This window comes from Syngnathoides biaculeatus, chromosome 14 (assembly GCF_019802595.1).
Source record: "Syngnathoides biaculeatus isolate LvHL_M chromosome 14, ASM1980259v1, whole genome shotgun sequence".
Classification (NCBI taxonomy): domain Eukaryota; kingdom Metazoa; phylum Chordata; class Actinopteri; order Syngnathiformes; family Syngnathidae; genus Syngnathoides; species Syngnathoides biaculeatus.
This window is the reverse complement of record NC_084653.1, coordinates 495805-514748: the sequence shown is the minus strand read 5'-3', so window position 1 is coordinate 514748 and position 18944 is coordinate 495805. Positions and strand designations below refer to the sequence as shown.

At 44.7% G+C, this 18944-nt stretch overlaps 1 protein-coding gene across 10 annotated transcripts in view; it reads left to right on the top strand.

Annotated features, from left to right (window-relative positions):
* Positions 1 to 18944, top strand: part of ccdc93 (coiled-coil domain containing 93) — a 182083-nt gene that overhangs the window by 11421 nt on the left and 151718 nt on the right. For all 10 annotated transcript variants that reach the window (XR_009798230.1, XR_009798231.1, XM_061842450.1 and 7 more), the window contains one exon: positions 8977 to 9090. Coding sequence is in view for 8 of the 10 variants with exons in the window: in XM_061842450.1 (XP_061698434.1) it covers positions 8977 to 9090 (114 nt within the window). In the remaining 2 variants the exon portion in view is untranslated. The remainder of the gene's footprint in view (positions 1 to 8976; positions 9091 to 18944) is intronic.

The following is an 18944-nucleotide window of genomic DNA, read 5'->3' as shown; positions in this document are numbered from 1 at the left end:
AATTGCCCCGACATGTGATTGTGAGTGTGACTGTTGTCTGTCTACATGTGCCCTGTGATTGGATGGCAACCAGTTCGGGGTGTACCCTACCTCCTGCCCGTTGACACCTGGGATGGTCTCCAGCACTCCCGCGACCCTTGTGAGGATAAGCGGTTAAGGAAATGAATGAATGGATGAATGATCCATGAACAGTTTGTGTGTGCAGGACAATAGCACTTTATCTGTGTCAGACCTACAAAGTATGAGTAATGTTGCAAGCAATGAACAATAAATAGAATAAGATTTGATAATTAATAATAATGGAAAAAAATTGTTTAGTTATATCCTTGCGCTACATCTTTGTTTTAGCTGAGTTAAGCATACTTTCAGTTTTAGCTAGACTTGTTTCATTAGTTTTTAAAAAACTGTATGATTCTGTTCAACTACCATTTAAAAACTGTTTTTGTCAAATTCCAAATGTTTTTATTACTTCTTTTCAGTTTCAAAGTTAATTGATAAGTGGAAGTGATAGATTTTTTTTCTTTAACAGTGGTTTAAAAAAAATTATCCATTTAGTTGCTCAGAAATGTTCTCCATTTCAAAACATATCTTGAGTTTAGGAGGCATTTACTACCTTCCTCTTTAGATGTGAAGTTGAGCTTAAAATAATTCAAGAAACCCAGTCAAATTTTATGCTTTTCACTGGAAAAGGGCTTTCAACCATAATTTTCGTCCATGTTTTCCCAATATGGAATTGCTAATACCGTATATCGACATTGATCAGAGAAAGCACTATGGTCAGTTATGCATTTTTGTGGTAAAATGTTACTTTTCTTTGTCCATTTATTTTGACTAGTGTGACTCCTATTAGCATCCATCTATCCATTTTCTGATCTACTTATCCTCACAAGGGAGGAGTGCTTGACTCTATCACAGTTGTCAACGGGCAGGAGGCAGGGTACACCCTGAACTGGTTGCCAGCCAATCGCAGGAGACAAACAGCTGCACTCACAATCACATCTTGGGACAATTTAGAGTGTCCATTTAATGTTGGATGTTTTTGTGGGAGGAAACCAGAGTGCCCGGAAGAAACGCACGCAGGCACGGGGAGAACATGCAAACTCCACACACACAGAGGTCTGGGATTGAACCAGGGCCCACCGGGCCTTCAGAACTGTAAGGCCAATGCTTTCCAGCTGCGCCACCATGCTGCCCTCCTATTAACACATCATGTAAAAAGCATTCAACAACATCTGAAGTTAAAAAATCTCTTAACATCCTTTATCAAAATTAACATGGTCATTTAAAAAAAAATGGTTTAGCATTGTCTCTGAATGGCAAGTATGCAATTATTAATCGAAATGAATCTCAGTGTTATTTTTTCAAGTTTGGAACCCGGGGCCAGAGACCATCCATCCATTTTATCTGCCATGCATGTTTCTGAAATGTTGGAGAAAACTAGAGCACCCAGAGAAAAAAAAAAACATGCAAGATAAGGGAGAACATGAAAACTCCACACAGGCAAGGCCACATTTCAATGCAGGTCCATAGAACTGTAAGGCAGATGTGCTAACTAGTCTCCACCTTGCTGCCAGGGCAAGAGTCATTCAGTATAATTTGGTTTTGAGGTCAAAAACATAAAAAAAAAAAATAATAATGTAAATCAAGAGATTTCCCCTCACAACCACAATTCAAATTCAATTTATTACTAAATTTAAATTTCCACAGCTGTGAAAGAGAGTGCTGTACAACAGAAACAGTGTAGCCAGCCACTGTTCCCGAGATCTGAAATAGCTGTAAAATGCAGACTGTTCCTCCTTCCTTGGGTGTTTACTTATGTTCTGCAAACCGTTGTTTATATTACCCCGGATACTAATGATAGCTCAGCCCTTACACATCCCTACAATGCCACACCAGCCACACCACTTGGACATTTTGGACCATATCACCCTACAATTAATTCTGATGTAGAGATACCTAAAAAAATCATCCCCACCATCATTAAGACCATCAGGACGTGGCCAGATGGTGCTTCCCAGCAGTTGCAGGACTGTTTCAACAGCACGGTTTGAGACATCTTTGAGGATGAGGAACTGGTTGTTTTTACAGACACTGTAATGTGTTACATCAAGAAATGGTCACAGTGGAAAAACACATCTCGAAATGACCCAACCAAAAATCCTGGATGACCAGAGAGGTCAAGCAGCAACTGAAAGACGCCTTCAAATCTGACGACAGGCCTTACTACAGCAAAGCCCGTCCCAACCTGAAGAGAGGCATCAGGAAAGCCAAGTCCACATTTTAACGGGAGGTTTGATTATCATTTTGACCGCAACAACAGCAGGCAACCATGGATTGCAGTCCAACACCTCACAAACTACAAACCAGTCACCGGAGCTGCTGAAGGCGATGCTGAGCTGCCATAGAAACTTAACCTCTTCCTTGGGCACTTTGAGACTACACCAGCTCCACTGCCACCAGCAACCCTTAGTGTGGGGGTGCATGAGGTATGGCACACACTGAAGGGGATCAACACACGAAAAACAACAGGCCCTGAATGCATCCCCGGGTGGGTATTGAAAGACTGTGTAGACCATCTTGCTAGAATCTCTACCAGGATTTACAACGTGTCACTGACACAGTCTGCCGTCCCATCCTGGCTGAAGACCTCCACTATCATCCCCCTACCCAAGAAACCAACAACAATCAGCCTCAACGACTATCAAATAGTACCACACACGACTGTGGTGATGATCTGTTTTGAATAAGTGGTTAGGAGTCATCTCATATGACCATAAAAGCCCCAGCTCGGATCCATACCAGTATGCCTACAAAGCAAACAGATCAACCGAGGATGCAGTAAATACAGCTTCCCCACCTGGAAAACAAGGTAACTTCGCTGCCTTCTCTTTGTGAATACAGTTCAATGTTTAACACAATCCTACCACATGGCCTGTGAGAGGACTGTTAATTAGTGATGCTTCCCATAACCGTTGAAAACCCGAATGTATGGTGCAACCATGGTTATATAAGTTGTTTTTCACTCACTTGTTTTTCGCATCACTCACTTGTTTTTCACTCACTTGTGTTTCTGGTCAAGACTTCTGGACCGTTTCACTATCTTGTTTGCATCCATACCAAAGATGAACATTGTTGTGGGATGTCTTGACAGTTATGGCTGCGTAAGATGTTTTTCAGAGCCTGAAGGACACACTTAGGTGTCAATAGTAAATCAGGAAACAAACGTTGCGGCGCCAGGTGGGACGGGTAGGCCACCCGCCCTTTCTCTTGCACGCAACTGAAAAGTATAATAGAGAGATGCAGAATACAAACAGGTAGAGTCTGCTGCGGGTTTCGTACAAACGCCCAGCTGGTTGACAAGCGGAGCTCTACCTGGGTGATCGGCTCTCCACCTTCTCGGCATAGGTAAGGGGCTCATATGATTGCTAACCTGCAGGGCGTCGGTGGAAATTCAGCTACTGTGGGTCGAAGACAAAGAAGAGGAGGAAACCAGATCCAGCGTCAGAAGAAAAAGAGGACACAGAGCCTACAACTGAGTGTAGGGACTTTGAATGTTGGGACTATGACAGGAAAAGCTCAGGAGTTGGTTGACATGATGATTAGGAGAAAGGTTGATATTCTGTGCATCCAAGAGAGCAGGTGGAAAGGTAGTAAGGCTAGAAGTTTGGGAGCAGGGTTTAAATTATTCTACCACTGAGTAGATGGGAAGAGAAATGGAGTAGGGGTTATTTTAAAGGAAGAGCTGGCTAAGAATGTCTTGGAGGTGAAAAGAGTATCAGATCGAGTGATGAGACTAAAATTTGAAATTGAGGGTATGTATAATGTGGTTAGCGGCTATGCACCACAGGTAGGATGTGACCTAGAGTTGAAAGAGAAATTCTGGAAGGAACTAGATGAAGTAGTTCTGAGCATCCCAGACAGCGAGAGAGTTGTGATTGGTGCAGATTGTAATGGACATATTGGTAAAGGAAACAGGGGCGATGAAGAAGTGATGGGTAAGTACGGCATCCAGGAAAGGAACTTTGAAGGGCAGATGGTGGTGGACTTTGCAAAAAGGATGGAGATGGCTGTAGTGAACACTTATTTCCAGAAGAGGGAGGAACATATAGTGACCTACAAGAGCGGAGGTAGAACCACGCAGGTAGATTATATTTTGTGCAGACGATGTAATCTGAAGGAGGTTACTGACTGTAAAGTAGTGGTAGGGGAGAGTGTAGCTCGACAGCATAGGATGGTAGTATGTAGGATGATTCTGGTGGTGGGTAGGAAGATTAAGAAGACAAAGGTAGAGCAGAGAACCAAGTGGTGGAAGCTGAGAAAGGAAGAATGTTGTGCGGCCTTCCGGAAAGAGGTGAGACAGGCTCTCGATGGACAACCGAAGCTCCCGGAAGACTGGACGATGACAGCCAAGGTGATCAGAGAGACAGGCAGGAGAGTACTTGGTGTGTCATCTGGTAGGAAAGGGGAGAAGGAGACTTGGTGGTGGAACCCCATAATACAGGGAGTCATACAAGGAAAGAGATTAGCAAAGAAGAAGTGGGATACTGAGAGGACTGAGGAGAGGCGAAAGGAGTACATCGAGATGCGACGTAGGGCAAAGGTAGAGGTGGCAAAGGCTAAACAAGAGGCATATGAAGACGTACACCAGGTTGGACACGAAAGAAGGAGAAAAGGATCTCTACAGGTTGGCCAGACAGAGGGATAGAGATGGGAAGGATGTGCAGCAGGTCAGGGTGATTAAGGATAGAGATGGAAATGTGTTGACTGGTGCCGGAAGTGTGCTAAATAGATGGAAAGAATACTTTGAGAAGTTGATGAATGAAGAAAATGAGAGAGAAGGAAGAGTTGAAGAGGCAAGAGTGATGGACCAGGAAGTGGAAATGATTACTAAGGGGGAAGTCAGAAAGGCACTACAAAGGATGAAAAATGGAAAGGCAGTTGGTCCTGATGACATACCGGTAGAGGTATGGAAGCAATTTGGAGAGATAGCTGTGGAGTTTTTGACCAACTCATACAACAGATACTAGCGGGCGAAAAGATGCCTGAAGAATGGAGGAAAAGTGTTCTAGTTCCCATTTTTAAGAACAAAGGGGATGTTCAGAGCTGTGGGAACTATAGAGGAATAAAGTTGATGAGCCACACAATGAAGTTATGGGAAAGGGTAGTGGAGGCTAGACTCAGGACAGAGTAAGTATCTGCGAGCAACAGTATGGTTTCATGCCTAGAAAGAGTACCACAGATGCATTATTTGCCTTGAGGATGCTCGTGGAAAAGTACAGAGAAGGTCAGAAGGAGCTACATTGTGTCTTTGTGGATCTAGAGAAAGCCTATGACAGAGTACCAAGAGAGGAACTGTGGTACTGCATGCGTAAGTCTGGTGTGGCAGAGAAGTATGTTAAAATAGTACAGGACATGTATGATGGCAGCAGAACAATGGTGAGGTGTGCCTTAGGTGTGACAGAGGAATTTAAGGTGGAGGTGGGACTGCATCAGGGATCAGCTCTGAGCCCCTTCCTGTTTGCAGTGGTAATGGATAGGCTGACAGATGAGGTTAGACTGGAATCCCCTTGGACCATGATGTTCGCAGATGATATTGTGATATGCAGTGAAAGCAGGGAGCATGCAGAGGAACAATTAGAAAGATGGAGACATGCACTGGAAAGGAGAGGAATGAAGATGAGCCGAAGTAAAACAGAATATATGTGCGTGAATGAGAAAAGTGGAGGGGGAAGAGTGAGGCTACAGGGAGAAGAGATAGCGAGGGTGGACGACTTCAAATACTTGGGGTCAACAATACAGAGCAATGGAGAGTGTGGTCAGGAAGTGAAGAAACGGGTCCAAGCAGGTTGGAACAGCTGGCGAAAGGTGTCTGGTGTGTTATGTGACAGAAGAGTGTCTGCTAGGATGAAGGGCAAAGTTTACAAAACAGTGGTGAGGCCGGCCATGATGTACGGATTAGAGACGGTGGCACTGAAGAAACAACAGGAAGCTGAACTGGAGGTGGCAGAAATGAAGATGTTGAGGTTCTCGCTCGGAGTGACCAGGTTGGATAGGATTAGAAATGAGCTCATTAGAGGGACAGCCAAAGCTGGATGTTTTGGAGACAAGATTCGAGAGAGCAGACTTCGATGGTTTGGACATGTTCAGAGGCGAGAGAGTGAGTATATTGGTAGAAGGATGCTGAGGATGGAGCTCCCAGGCAAAAGAGCGAGAGGAAGACCAAAGAGAAGGTTTATGGATGTGGTGAGGGAAGACATGAGGGCAGTTGGGGTTAGAGAGGAAGATGCAGGAGATAGGCTAAGATGGCAAAAGATGACACGCTGTGGCGACCCCTAACGGGACAAGCCGAAAGGAAAAGAAGAAGAAGATGATTGATTTCACGCAATGTCAAGTGTGTTTTGAGAACTTGCATTTGGTCGAAATAAATATGCCAGTTATTGAGGCTAAATAGCATTTGGGAACCTTGGTCTTTTGTTGAGTGTCGTCTTTGTCTCCTGAGCGCCGACCAGCACCGATCCTTTCAATAAAACAGCCTGGTAAGGAAACTGCTGAACCGTGGTCTACCTCACTCAACATACCACTGGATTAAGGACTTTTTAACAGAATGCTCACAAAGGGTCAGGATTGTCCCCCACACATCGGCACCGCTCTCACTCTGCACTGGCTCGCCTCAAGGCTGCGTGCTGAGCCCCCTGATTTTCACTCTACATTTCAGACTGCTCACTTGTCCACACCAGCAACACCTTCATTAAGTATGCGGACGACACCACAGTGGTAGGCTCTGTCACAAGAGGTAATGAGTCCGCTTACCAGGATGAGGTGTAGCACCTGACCATGTGGTGTAGAGTCAATAACATTTCTCCTGAACACATCCAAAACAAAGGGGCTCATCATTAACTTGAGATAAATCAAAATGGAAATTCAGCTAATTTTCATCAGTGAGACCTGTGTGGAAAGGGTCAGTGGCTTCTGCTTCTTGGGAGTCCACATCGAGGAGATGCTGACCTGGAATAAGAACACTGCACAGCTGGCTAAGAAGGCACAAGAAAGACTCCACTTTCTGAGAATTGTCAGTAAGAACAACATCAGCCAGAAACTCTTTGCCTTTTCACTCCTCTGCTCTGGAAAGCATCCATACCTACTGCCTGTGGATGTGATTTGCTAGCTGCACAGTGGCAAAAAGGAAGGAACTACAGAGGGTCAACAAAATGGCTGAGAAAGTCATTGGGAGCCCTCTACCCACTTTGGAGGACCTTCACAGTTCTGACTGACTTAGGAGAGCCAGTGCTATTTTGAAGGACTCCTACCTCACAGGTCACTCTCTGTTTGTGCTACTGCCATCCGGCAGACTGCACAGGAACATTAAAAACATTATGGAAAACAGACTGAAAAACAGCTTCTTTCCAACTGCTGCAAGAGCCCTAAAAAATCACTTGCGCTAATACTGTGGTACCTCTACTTACGTACTTCTCTAGTGATGAAAAATTCAAGTTACGTAACTTTGAAAATTATTGTCTCTAGTTATGAAGGAAATTCAGGATACAAAGGAAAAAATAGGTGCTGGATTCACCAAATTCCACCGAACGTAAACATCTTGTATCTTGGTTTGTGTGGTGCGATAGAGCTGCTCTCCATTGGCTATCACCGAAGCATCTTCCTGGCATGCCATTGCCTCGGAGGGACGCCAGTCTTTCTCCATGATGCACTTCCTGTGTCTTGGTTTGTGTGGCACGATAGAGCTGCTAGAATCATGCTAGTGTTGTCAAAAGCTAACGCACATTGGGAAAAGTACAAGTTTATTCATTTCTTCACCATGGGCCCCAAGAAATTTAGTAGAATTAAGTTGTGTGCGTACATACATTCGTACCTATGTTTTCCCTTGGCTGTCAAAGTTTGCCTCCTCCTCTGTCCCCCACTATGCCTTTTGCTTTTCACTCACCTGTCTCGTTGCATAGTCTCCCAACCCCAAAGGTGAATGAACTTAATAAAAAAAAATATTCTTTACATTATTGTAGGAATAATTGTGAATATAATTATCATACATCTGCTTCCATAAGGAAATGCTTTGCTCTTCTCAAGATAACGTGGCAGCCGCCTAGCAGGAGATAGCAAGAACAAAAACATCTAATCATCAGAACTGTTAGAACTGCTGCCTGTTAAAGAAATGATGACCATACATGTACTCAGCAGTCTTCCACACACATGAGTGTCATGAATAAACAAGTACACTCTGTTTCCAACTATGTTTTGCTTGTCGTCTCCTTTTTGGAACATCCATGTAAATAACGGGTGTCTTGAAACTAAATAAATAGAGGTGCTGAGGAGAGGATAATCAGAGAGCGCAGTGGCGAATTGTACGAGACAGTTCTTCTCCTCTCTCCTCGCGAGCTGTCAAACCTTAACTGCTGACTTTGCTTCCTTTTTGTCCAGTTTAATAAATGTCTAATTGGTAAACCTGACATTTACGTACGAATGCTTATTTATGGGGGCTGGGTCGGGGGGCTTGGAACGGATTACACTATTTAAACGTAAAATGCGTTTCTACTTACAAAAAAACTTAGGGAATGGATTAATTTCATAAGTGGAGGTACCACTGTATGAGAAATAGACCAATGCAACAATAGTTGAAGGATGTTCAAAGATATGGATACAATGTGCAATATTCAATTTCAGGCACACTTTGTGTAAATACCTGCTCAATCTGTTTCTGTAATGTCTATTTCACATTTAATTTTTGACCTAGACTGTGTTTTTTTTTTTTAGCTTTTTTTGTTATTTTTATATAATTTTATCAATGTACTGAATGGTCTGCACCTTATTTTTTCATTGCACCTGTTGCAATGACGATAAATCTTTGAATCAAAATCAAAAGGTGTAACATATAAAAGATGAACTCAAAGCATATTCAAAGTTTGGGTAATATTTTTCATGCTGCTGTCTAGTCTTCTATAATGTGTTTGTGCATTTATCTCATAGGTGGCAGCCTGGGAGGATGAAGAGCAGTGGATTAAGCTGGCGGAGATCCTTGAGCTTCTGTTAGCTGCTGGATATTTTAGAGCTCGCATAAAAGGGCTGTCACCTTTTGATAAGGTATGGCAGTCACTCACATTTGACGAGCATGAACGTCCTCGCACGCCTCTGTGCTCGCAAATCTGCACAGTTGAGCATGAAAAACATGCGTAAAATTTGTTACTAGTAGAAAAAATAGATATTGAAAGACAGGAATGAGAATTTTCAGCCGATCGGTGGGGGGGTTAGGGGCAGGGTATCTTGTGCCTGCCTCAGTGGTGGGCTCCGAGCTGCAAGTTCATCTTAGTGCTAGCACAAGCACGACTATCATATGCCGTTCTAACTTTCTCGGTAGTGTAAATATTTGCATTTTGCGAGATAAACAAAACTTGTTTGCGGCAGATTACTCGATTGGACAACAGAGTTATACAGTATAACGATCTAATCGTGTTAGTGATAAATGGAGTTTCACCATTGCCATGTACATGTGTTCTCGGTTCTCAGAAATCGCAGTGTAACTTGTTAGTTAGCCAAGTAATGGCGCGTGGGACTTTGATAGCGCGAACTGAGCGATGGTATGTTCAAAGTTTTACGATGGCGAAAGTGTGAGGGAAAAAAAGGATGAAGATCGAGCGAGGGCAATTGACAAGGATGCTGGAATCAAAAACTGTTTCAGACTGGCATGGCTTGAAAAAAGTGTAACCGTGCAGATAGGACTAAAAACGGTATCAACATCTCTAACCGAACACATACAAAAAGTGGACATTCCCGGCAAAGTGCTGTGCACTCTGTGTTCCGATAGGAGCAAAAAATATCCAGGAGGACACAATGTTGAACTAAACTTTCAGCATCTTCATTACATTGTGGGTATAGACCATTCATGTTTATTCCTTGCATTTAACTTTTCTTCAGATAAAGTTTATGATATCAAGAATTTTTATTGATGAAAAATTTTAAATACTGTTTTACATCATGTTCTACTAATATCAGTTGAAATTGGGAATCATCATTTCTGAGTTTTAAATTTTCATTTTCTATTTTAGTTATGTATTTGTTCATTTTATTTTTAATTTATATTAATCCAGTAAATTATTTTAAGGTCTTGAGATTCATTCCCTAATCACACCCGCAACTTTATCTGCGAGCATGACTGACCACACCCGTACATTTTACAAATGTGACTGTGGTATGGTACTTTAGGTTTCTGACTTGAGGCAAAGTCAAATCTTAAACACACTTTAATTCCCTTAAGAGGTCTTTTAAATATCCATGTCTTTCAATGTCCTTCAACTATCTTGTAGCTCACAATAAAATGGTCACCTTTGCAAAACGTCTTGTGAAAATATTAATGAGCCATTCTCCTGAATTGGTGCCATTCCCTTCTTCTCATTCTGAAAATAAACGTAAATGTCTTTAAACACTAAAGCTAATATTCCACGTTGAAGTACATAAGATGTGTATTGTTCCATATCATATTCCACCCATCCATCCATTATCTACTGCTTTTCTGGGTCGGGTCACTGGGGAAGTCGACACTGAGACCCTCCCAGATGACCGACCTTCTCACCCTATCTCTAAGGGAGAGCCCAGACACCCTGCAGAGGAAAGTCATTCCGGCCGCTTGTATCCGGGACCTTGTTCTTTCGGTCACGACCCACAGCTCATGCCCATACGTGAGAGTAGGAATGTCGATTGACTGGTAAATTGAGAGCTTCGCCTTTTGACTCAGCTCCCTCTTCACCACAACGGACCGATACAAAGTCACTGCAGACGCTGCACCGATCCGTCTGACGATCTCCTGCTCCATTCTTCCCTCACTTGTGAACAAGACCCCAAGATACTTGAACTCCTCCACTTGGGGAAGGATCTCATCCCAGACCTGGAGAGGGCACGCCACCCTTTTCCGACTGAGGACAATAGTCTCGGATTTGGAGGTTCTGCTTATGCAAGCCGCTTCACACTCGACTGCGAATCGCTCCAGTGAGAGCTGGAGATCACGGCTTGATGAAGCCAACAGAACCAAATCATCTGCAAAGAGCAGAGTTGTGATGCTGAGGCCACCAAACTGGACACCTTCTATGCCTCGGCTGCGCCTAAAAATTCTGTCCATAAAAGTTATGAACAAAATCAGTGACAAAGGGCAGCCTTGTCGGAGTCCAACTCTCACCGGAAACGAGTCCGACTTATTGCCGGCAATCCGGACCAGGCTCTGACAGCGGTCATACAGGGACCGAACAGCTTTTATCAGGAAATTCAGTACCCCATACTCCCGAAGAACCCCCCACAGGACTCCCCAAGGGACATGGTCGAAGGCCTTCTCCAAGTCCACAAAACACATGTAGACTGGTTGGGCAAACTCCCATGCACCCTTGAGGATCCTGCCGAGGGTGTAGAGCTGGTCCACTGTTCCACGGCCAGGAGGAAAACCAGATTGCTTCTCCTGAATCCGAGACTCGACTTCCCGACGGACCCTCCTCTTCAGTACCCCTGAGTAGACCTTACCAGGGAGGCTGAGGAGTGTGATCCCTCTATAGTTGGAACACACCCTCCGGTCACCTTCTTGAAGAGGGGGACCACCACCCCAGTCTGCCAATCCAGGGGCACTGTCCCCGATGTCCACGTGATGTTGCAGAGGCGTGTCAACCAGGACAGCCCCACAACATCCAGAGCCTTTAGGAACTCCGGGCAAATCTCATCCACCAAGGAGCTTTTTAACCACCTCGGTGACCTCAACCCCAGAGATAGAAGAGCCTGCCTCATAGCACCCAGACTCAGCTTCCTTTTGGGAAAGCGTGTTGGTGGAATTGAGAAGGTCTTTGAAGTATTCTCCCCACCGACTCACAACATCCCGTGTTAAAGTCAGCGGCGCCCCATCCCCACTATACACAGTGTTGACGGTGCACTGCTTCCCCCTCCTGAGACGCCGGACGGTGGACCAGAATTTCCTCGAAGCCGTCCTGAAGTCGTTCTCCATGGCCTCACCGAACTCCTCCCACGCCTGTGTTTTTGCCTCAGCGACCACCGAAGCTGCATTCCGCTTGGCCAGCCAATACATATCACCTGCCTCGGGAGTCCCACAGGGCAGAAATTCCCAATAGGACTCTTTTTTTCAGCTTGACAGCTCTCACTGTTGGTGTCCACCAACATGTTCGTGGGTTGCCGCCACGACAGGCACAGACCATGTTACGGCCACAGCTCCGGTCAGCCGCCTCAGCAATGGAGGCGCGGAACATCGTCCACTCGGATTCAATGTCCCCACCTATTCTGGGACATGAACAAAATTCTTTCGGAGATGGGAGTTGAAATTCCTTCTGACAGGGGAATCTGCCAGCTGTTCCCATCAGACCCTCATAATACGTTTGGGGGTGCTACGTCGGACTGGCATCTTCCCCCACCATCGGAGCCACCTCACCACCAGGTGGTTATCAGTTGACAGCTCCGCTCCTCTCTTCACCCGAGTGTCCAAGACATGCGGTTGCAAGTCCGATGACACGACCATCAAACTGCGACCTAGGGTGTCCTGGTGCCAAGTGGACATGTGAACACCCTTATGCTTGAACATTGTTTTTGTTATGGACAATTGGTGATGAGCACAGAAGTCCAGTAACAGAACACCACTCGAGTTCTCATCGGGGGCGATCGGGGGGGTGTTCTTCCCAATCACGCCCTTCCAGGTGTCACTGTCATTGCCCACGTGGGCAATGATGTCCCCCAGCAGAATGATGCAGTCGCCAGAGGGGGCGCTCTCCACCACTCCCTCTAAGGACTCCAAAAAGGGGTGGGTACTCCGCACTGCTGTTTGGTGCACAAGCACAAACAACAGTCAGGACCCGTGCCCCCACCTGCAGTCCCCGAGCCAGGGGGCAATAAGTATACCCACACCTGCTCGGCGTCTCTCCCCGTGGGCAACTTCAGAGTGGAACAGAGTCCGACCCCTTTCAAGAGGAGTGGTGTCAGAGCCCAAGTGGTGCGTAGAGATGAGTCAGACTATATCGAGTCAGAACTTCTCGACCTCACTCACCAACTCGGGCTCCTTCCCTGCCAAAGAGGCGATATTCCATGTCCTGAGAGCTAGTTTCTGCAGCTGGGGATCAGACCCCGCCTTTGGCCACCGACCAGCTCACATTGCACCCGACCCCTATGGCCCCTCTCACAGGTGTAAGCCCATGGGAAGGGGGACCCATGTTACCCTTTCGGGCTGTGCCTTCGAGCTCCACCTCCAGGCCTGTCTCCAGATGGGGGCCCCTGTGACCCGCGTCCGGGCAAGGGAAACAAAGATCAATTTTTGTAGTCAGCATAGGGGCTTTTGGAGTCATACTTTGTCTGGTCCCTCACCTAGGACCTGTTTGCCATGGGTGACCCTACCAGGGGCATGAAGCCCCAGACAACCTAGCTCCTAGGATCATCGGGACACACAAACCCCTCCACCACGATAAGGTTATGCTTGAGGAGGGGCCATATCATATTGTTTTATTGTAATGAAAGTCATTTTGGTGCCACAGTTGAGCAACTGTAGAGCGTTGGCCTCACAGTTCTGAGGACTAGGGTTCAAATCCCGGCCCCGCCTGTGTGGAGTTTACATGTTCTTCTCTGCCAGGATGGGTTTTCTCCGGTTTCCTCTCACATCCCAAAACCATGCGTTAACTGGAATCTTTAAATTGCCCGTAGGTGTGATTGTTGGTGGGACTGTTGTCTGTCTCCATGTGCCTTGCAATTGACTGGCAACCAGTTCGCGGTGTACCCCGCCTCCTGCCTGATGACACCTGGGACTGGCTCCAGAACTCCCACGATCCTCGTGAGGATAAGCTGCTCAGAAAATGGACGGATGGATGGATGAAAGTCATTTGAGTAAAAGGACTGAAAGTAACAGGATTTTTTCGCAGAGAATTAAAAAATGCACGAGATATAGCCACATGACATTTATGCTAATTTTGAAAAGTACTTTATAGTGATTCGTCAAAAAAAAGGGAGACATTGAGAGACAATCAGCTGTTATTTTCAGCCCCTAGTTATGGTTTGAATATCATTGAATATACGTAAAAATAAATTAATTTTTTGTATAAATTCCCTCTTGTGTATGATATGTGCCTCCAAATTCAACCCAATAAATTTGGAAAAATCTTCTATCCATGAACTATGCGTTTTTTTTTTTTTTTTTAAACCATTCACATCGTCACATGCTAAAAAATTGTGACTATCCACATTTGATTAGCTTTTCTTGTGAATATTTTGCCATTTATGCATGAACTGATTCATCCATCCATTTTCTGAGGCGATTGATCAAATTCAAAGTGTAATAGACATTAGCCACATACTTGCCCAAGGTAGTGACAACGCGGCCATGATGCGATGGTCTGAAATTGTGAAAGTTAACATGCAACAAAACAATGAAGAGGGAGTTTAACCATATAAGGTCAATTGACTCTCTTAAAGTACACTAACTGGCAAAACACTGTATTATAAACAGCCATTTTTATAAATCTTTTGACACTTGTAACTTTTAAAGCCTAAACATAGAAATGGTGCACGGACGTTACACAGCTCAGCACACACCGCAGCCCGCTTTTAGAGTCGTTTGATTTTGTTTTTTCTGTAAGCTCTTTTATTCACCACGTGAATTTGCATCTTTCATTCTAGTCGGTGTTTATATTCCGCCTCAAGCTAACATGAACACAGCACTGCTCATGCTCGGTGAGCAGGTAAACGAGATTGAGAAAAAATACCCATCTTCACCACTCATACTCGATTTTAACCCAGCTAAATTTAACCACGAACTCTCTAAATATAAGCAGCATGTGAAATGTCCAACAAGGGCAAATAACACTCTCAACCACTGTTACACATCGATTAGAAACTCATACCGTGCATTCCTTCACACACACATTTGGCTCCTCTGATCACTACTTGCTGTACTTAATACCGACATACAGGCAAGCAGTTAAATGTGGAAAGCCTTTAGCAAAATAAGTTAAAAAGTGGACCAAGGCAAAATTAGAACTTTAAAGCTGCTTCGACTGCACCGACTGGAATTGCTTTGAAAAGTCAGTGTACAGCCGAGATGAATTCACGGATATTATTACTGCGTATGCCAGTTTCCGTGAGGTGTGTGTTCCAACAAAAACTTTTTGCATGTTCAATCACACCAAGCCATTGTTTTCAGCCAGATTTGGACAACTCTGCCAGGCCAAAGAGATTGCATATTGTAGTGGGGACAGGGCACTCTACAATCGCATAGAAACCAGCTGACTAAAGAAATTAACATTGGAAAGAGGGAATATGCAGTTAAACTGGAAAATCATCTCGGCGCTAATGACTCCAAATCAGTTTGGCATGGATTACAATCGGTCACTAACTACGAGCGACGTTCTCCACCGGTAGAAAGCAAGAGCGAGCTAGCCGACGACCTAAATAGCTTTTACTGTAGATTCGAAATAGACACTTCCACTCCACACAACCACCAAGCCCCACCACCATTTAACATGGATTAAAGGGATGTTAGAAATATCTTCAAACAACAAAAGATCAACAAAGCGCCGGGCACAGACCTTGTGTCCCTATCCTGCCTCAAAGTCTGCGGAGACCAACTTGCTCCGGTCTTCACAAAGGTCTTCAACAGGTCTCTACAACTGTGTGAAGTACCAACCTACTTCAAGCGCTCCACCATTATACAGGTCCCCAAAAAAATCAGCAGCCTCAGGTCTTAATGACTACAGGCCTGTTGTCTTGACATCTGTGGTCATGAAGTCCTTTAAACGGCATATGCTGGACCACCTCGAGAGGGTCACAGGCCCCCAGATGAACCCACTGCAGTTTGCCTATTGAGCTAACAGGTTTGTGGATGATGCCGTCAACATGAGTCTGCATTTCATCTTTGAACATCTCGACAGCAAGGGTACCTATGCTTGAATCCTGTTCGTGGACTTCAGCTCTCCTCTCCTTCAAACTCCTCCATCTCAACATCTCGTCTGCGATATCCCTGTGGATCTACAACTTCCTGACGGGTAGGACACAGCAGGTGCGGGGGACACTACCTCATCCATGCACACTATCAGCGGTGGGGCGCCTCAAGGTTGTGTCCTCTCTCAATCATCAACTCCATCCTGAAATAAGCCCAGCAAAGGATGCACTTCTTGTGGCTTCTGAGGAAGCACAGCCTGTCACAATAGCTGCTGAGACAGTTCTACACAGCGGTTATCCAATCAGTACTGTGTACCTCCATCACAGTCTGCTTTGGGGCTGCCACAAAAAAGGACAAACTCCGACTGTAACAGCTGAAACGATTATTGGTATTCGAACGTTTTTTTCCCTCTGGCAATTAAATTGTTAAATTCTTGATCAGCAAATGTACTATTTTCTTCCTTGTGCCATTGTTGGAACACTCACTCACATCCTGAAGGTCCAATCAAGATTAGTATTAGTAATATATTTTGTAGACTATCGCATGATTTGTCGCTTTAACCTGATCCCTTTGCACAACTGTCATTGCACTGTCATTGCACTTGTCTATAACGGGAACCGCAAACGGGTAAAGGGACGCTGTACAAGCTTTTTACATCTTGCACATCTGTAACTAATAGTTCCTATAAACAGAAATGTCTCTTGTTCTTTGTTCTTGTTGCTTTGTTGTTCTTTGTTCGGACGCTGTACAAGCTTTTTACATCTTGCACATCTGTAACTAATAGTTCCTATAAACAGAAATGTCTCTTGTTCTTTGTTCTTGTTGCTTTGTTGTTCTTTGTCGGACCAGGGCAGCACTGACTGGCGGAAAAAAATTCCTTGTGTGTTTTTACACACTTGGCCAATAAAGCTGATTCTGATGATGATCGTAAATATGGTCCTTGAAGAAGTACACGTGTCCGTCCTCTTCCAAAAAAGGCCTTTTTCATCCATGTTATGTGCGCCTGCCATCTCCGAAACTCATTCTCCACGTACCGCCGAGCAGCACCATACAGAGGCACGTTTCTGAGGCTGTATAGTTTTTTAACTTTTTCAAACCAACCTTTGCTAGCCAAAAAGCCTCATCCTCAAGGGGCCGAATCACAATGCAACGATCAACAAGGAGAAAAGTGCCCTGTCTGGAGCCCTGGAGGACATCCCTGTAGGTTTGACGGTGCCTGTGCCATTTGCTGCACAAAGTGGTTGATTTCCTCCCACTGGATCCTAAAAAGGATAAAAGTGCTCCCAAATAGGAGCCGATTCCTCCTGCGGATCCCTAAATAATGGTGACGGAGCCACGACTCCAAAATCATCAACCACTGCAAAGCCGCTGGGGCAGGAACTAGTATCAGGATCTCTTAAAGAGCCGTCTACATAAAAGACCAAATCTGGATTGTGTCATATCAAAAAGGTCAACACGACGTGTACATAAGTGCTGTATTTCCCCTACGCAGCAATGTGGCTACCCCTCATCAGGGAGTGGCATAAGATTAGTGGAGTTGACAGTTCTGCTACGTCGTACTGATACATGAGGAAGGCCGGAGAACATCGTGTTGTATCTGAGCCAACAGGCAGGAGACAAGTGTGAGGACTGTTGCTCTTGCAAGACAGAACACAGTGGGGTAGATGCTGACTGAGTGGCGCATACCCACGTAGTCAGGTGCAGCAAGTACAGCCTGTTGACAGGGTGCCACCACATGAAGCCATGCAGGAAGACCTCGTGCCACTGGATCAAGTTGATGAGAGAAAATACCACACTGGACGGAGATGGTCGCCATGTCGCTGGAGCAATACACTAATCTCATGTTTCAGTCATTTTAACATTCTTTTGAGTGTTCAACGACAGGCTGTGTTGACCACACCAAAGCTCCAGTCTCGCCACTTTCTGTCGATGTGCAGACTCGTCGCCGTCTTTAATGAGGCCGTAGTGTCATCTGCAAACTCCATAAGTTTGACAGTCGGAAGCCACAAGGTGTGGTCGTTAGTGTAGAGTGAGAAGAGTAGAGGTCAGAGGACACAACCTTGGGGTTCTCTAGCTCATGCATATCTGTGTTTGGCGCTGGGAGTTTATCTGCCCTTTTTGTCCACCTTTATAAACATTGTGGCCCAAAAGAAGAAAGCGAGGGTTTTTTTGACCATGGAACCGAAGTTTAACATCCAAAAAAAACAAACGAAAAAAAACAGAGAAACGATTAACACCGATGGACATGACTGACATAAATACTTGGGCTTAAGTCAGATGACCGTGGCGATTACTATAAAGGACAAAGCCCGTATTTTAGCACACGTGAAGGTTTTCGTCCCTATGAGGTATACAATGGTCATGAAGCAACTTTTTTTGTGAAGAAAAAAAAAATTGAAGCAACGTTCTTCGATTGTTGCCGAGATGGAAAGGTTATTTACATTATGGATCGAGGATCCGAATCAACGTAGGCTTAATATCAGCCTCATGTTCATAAAGGGAAAAGGCACGGCGTATTTGCTTAACTTGGAAAGAGCAGAAAGGAGACGACGCCGAGGAGGAATTTACCGCGAGCAACGGCTACCTGAACTTGCTTACTTAACAATAGCTGAGCGCAGCCTGACTTCATTCTTCACCTTCCCAGCCTCTTTTCCCTAATAGTAAGTGAAGCATCTTAATTTTTTTACTGTTCACTTTACTTTTCTTCCCACTCCACATTTTCTGGAAGCGTTTCTCTTTCACAATTTTTGAATGTCTTCGAAATTGTCGGGGACTCTACCTCGTAATAGTTCAGTCTTGGGGACACGAACCCCTCACCGTCACGTCTTGAGGCAGCAACTCCCTCACTGAATTTAAACTTAGTTATAACAAAATATCCACATTATAAAAATAAAAGTAACTAAAAAGCAAAAACAGTGTCCAGTGGAAGAAATATTAAAATTGGAAATACTCTACAAAGCAGAATAAAAAATAAGTTTTCAATGTGATGTCAACTCTATTGGCAACTTATTACAAATGTGTGCAGCATAATGGCTAA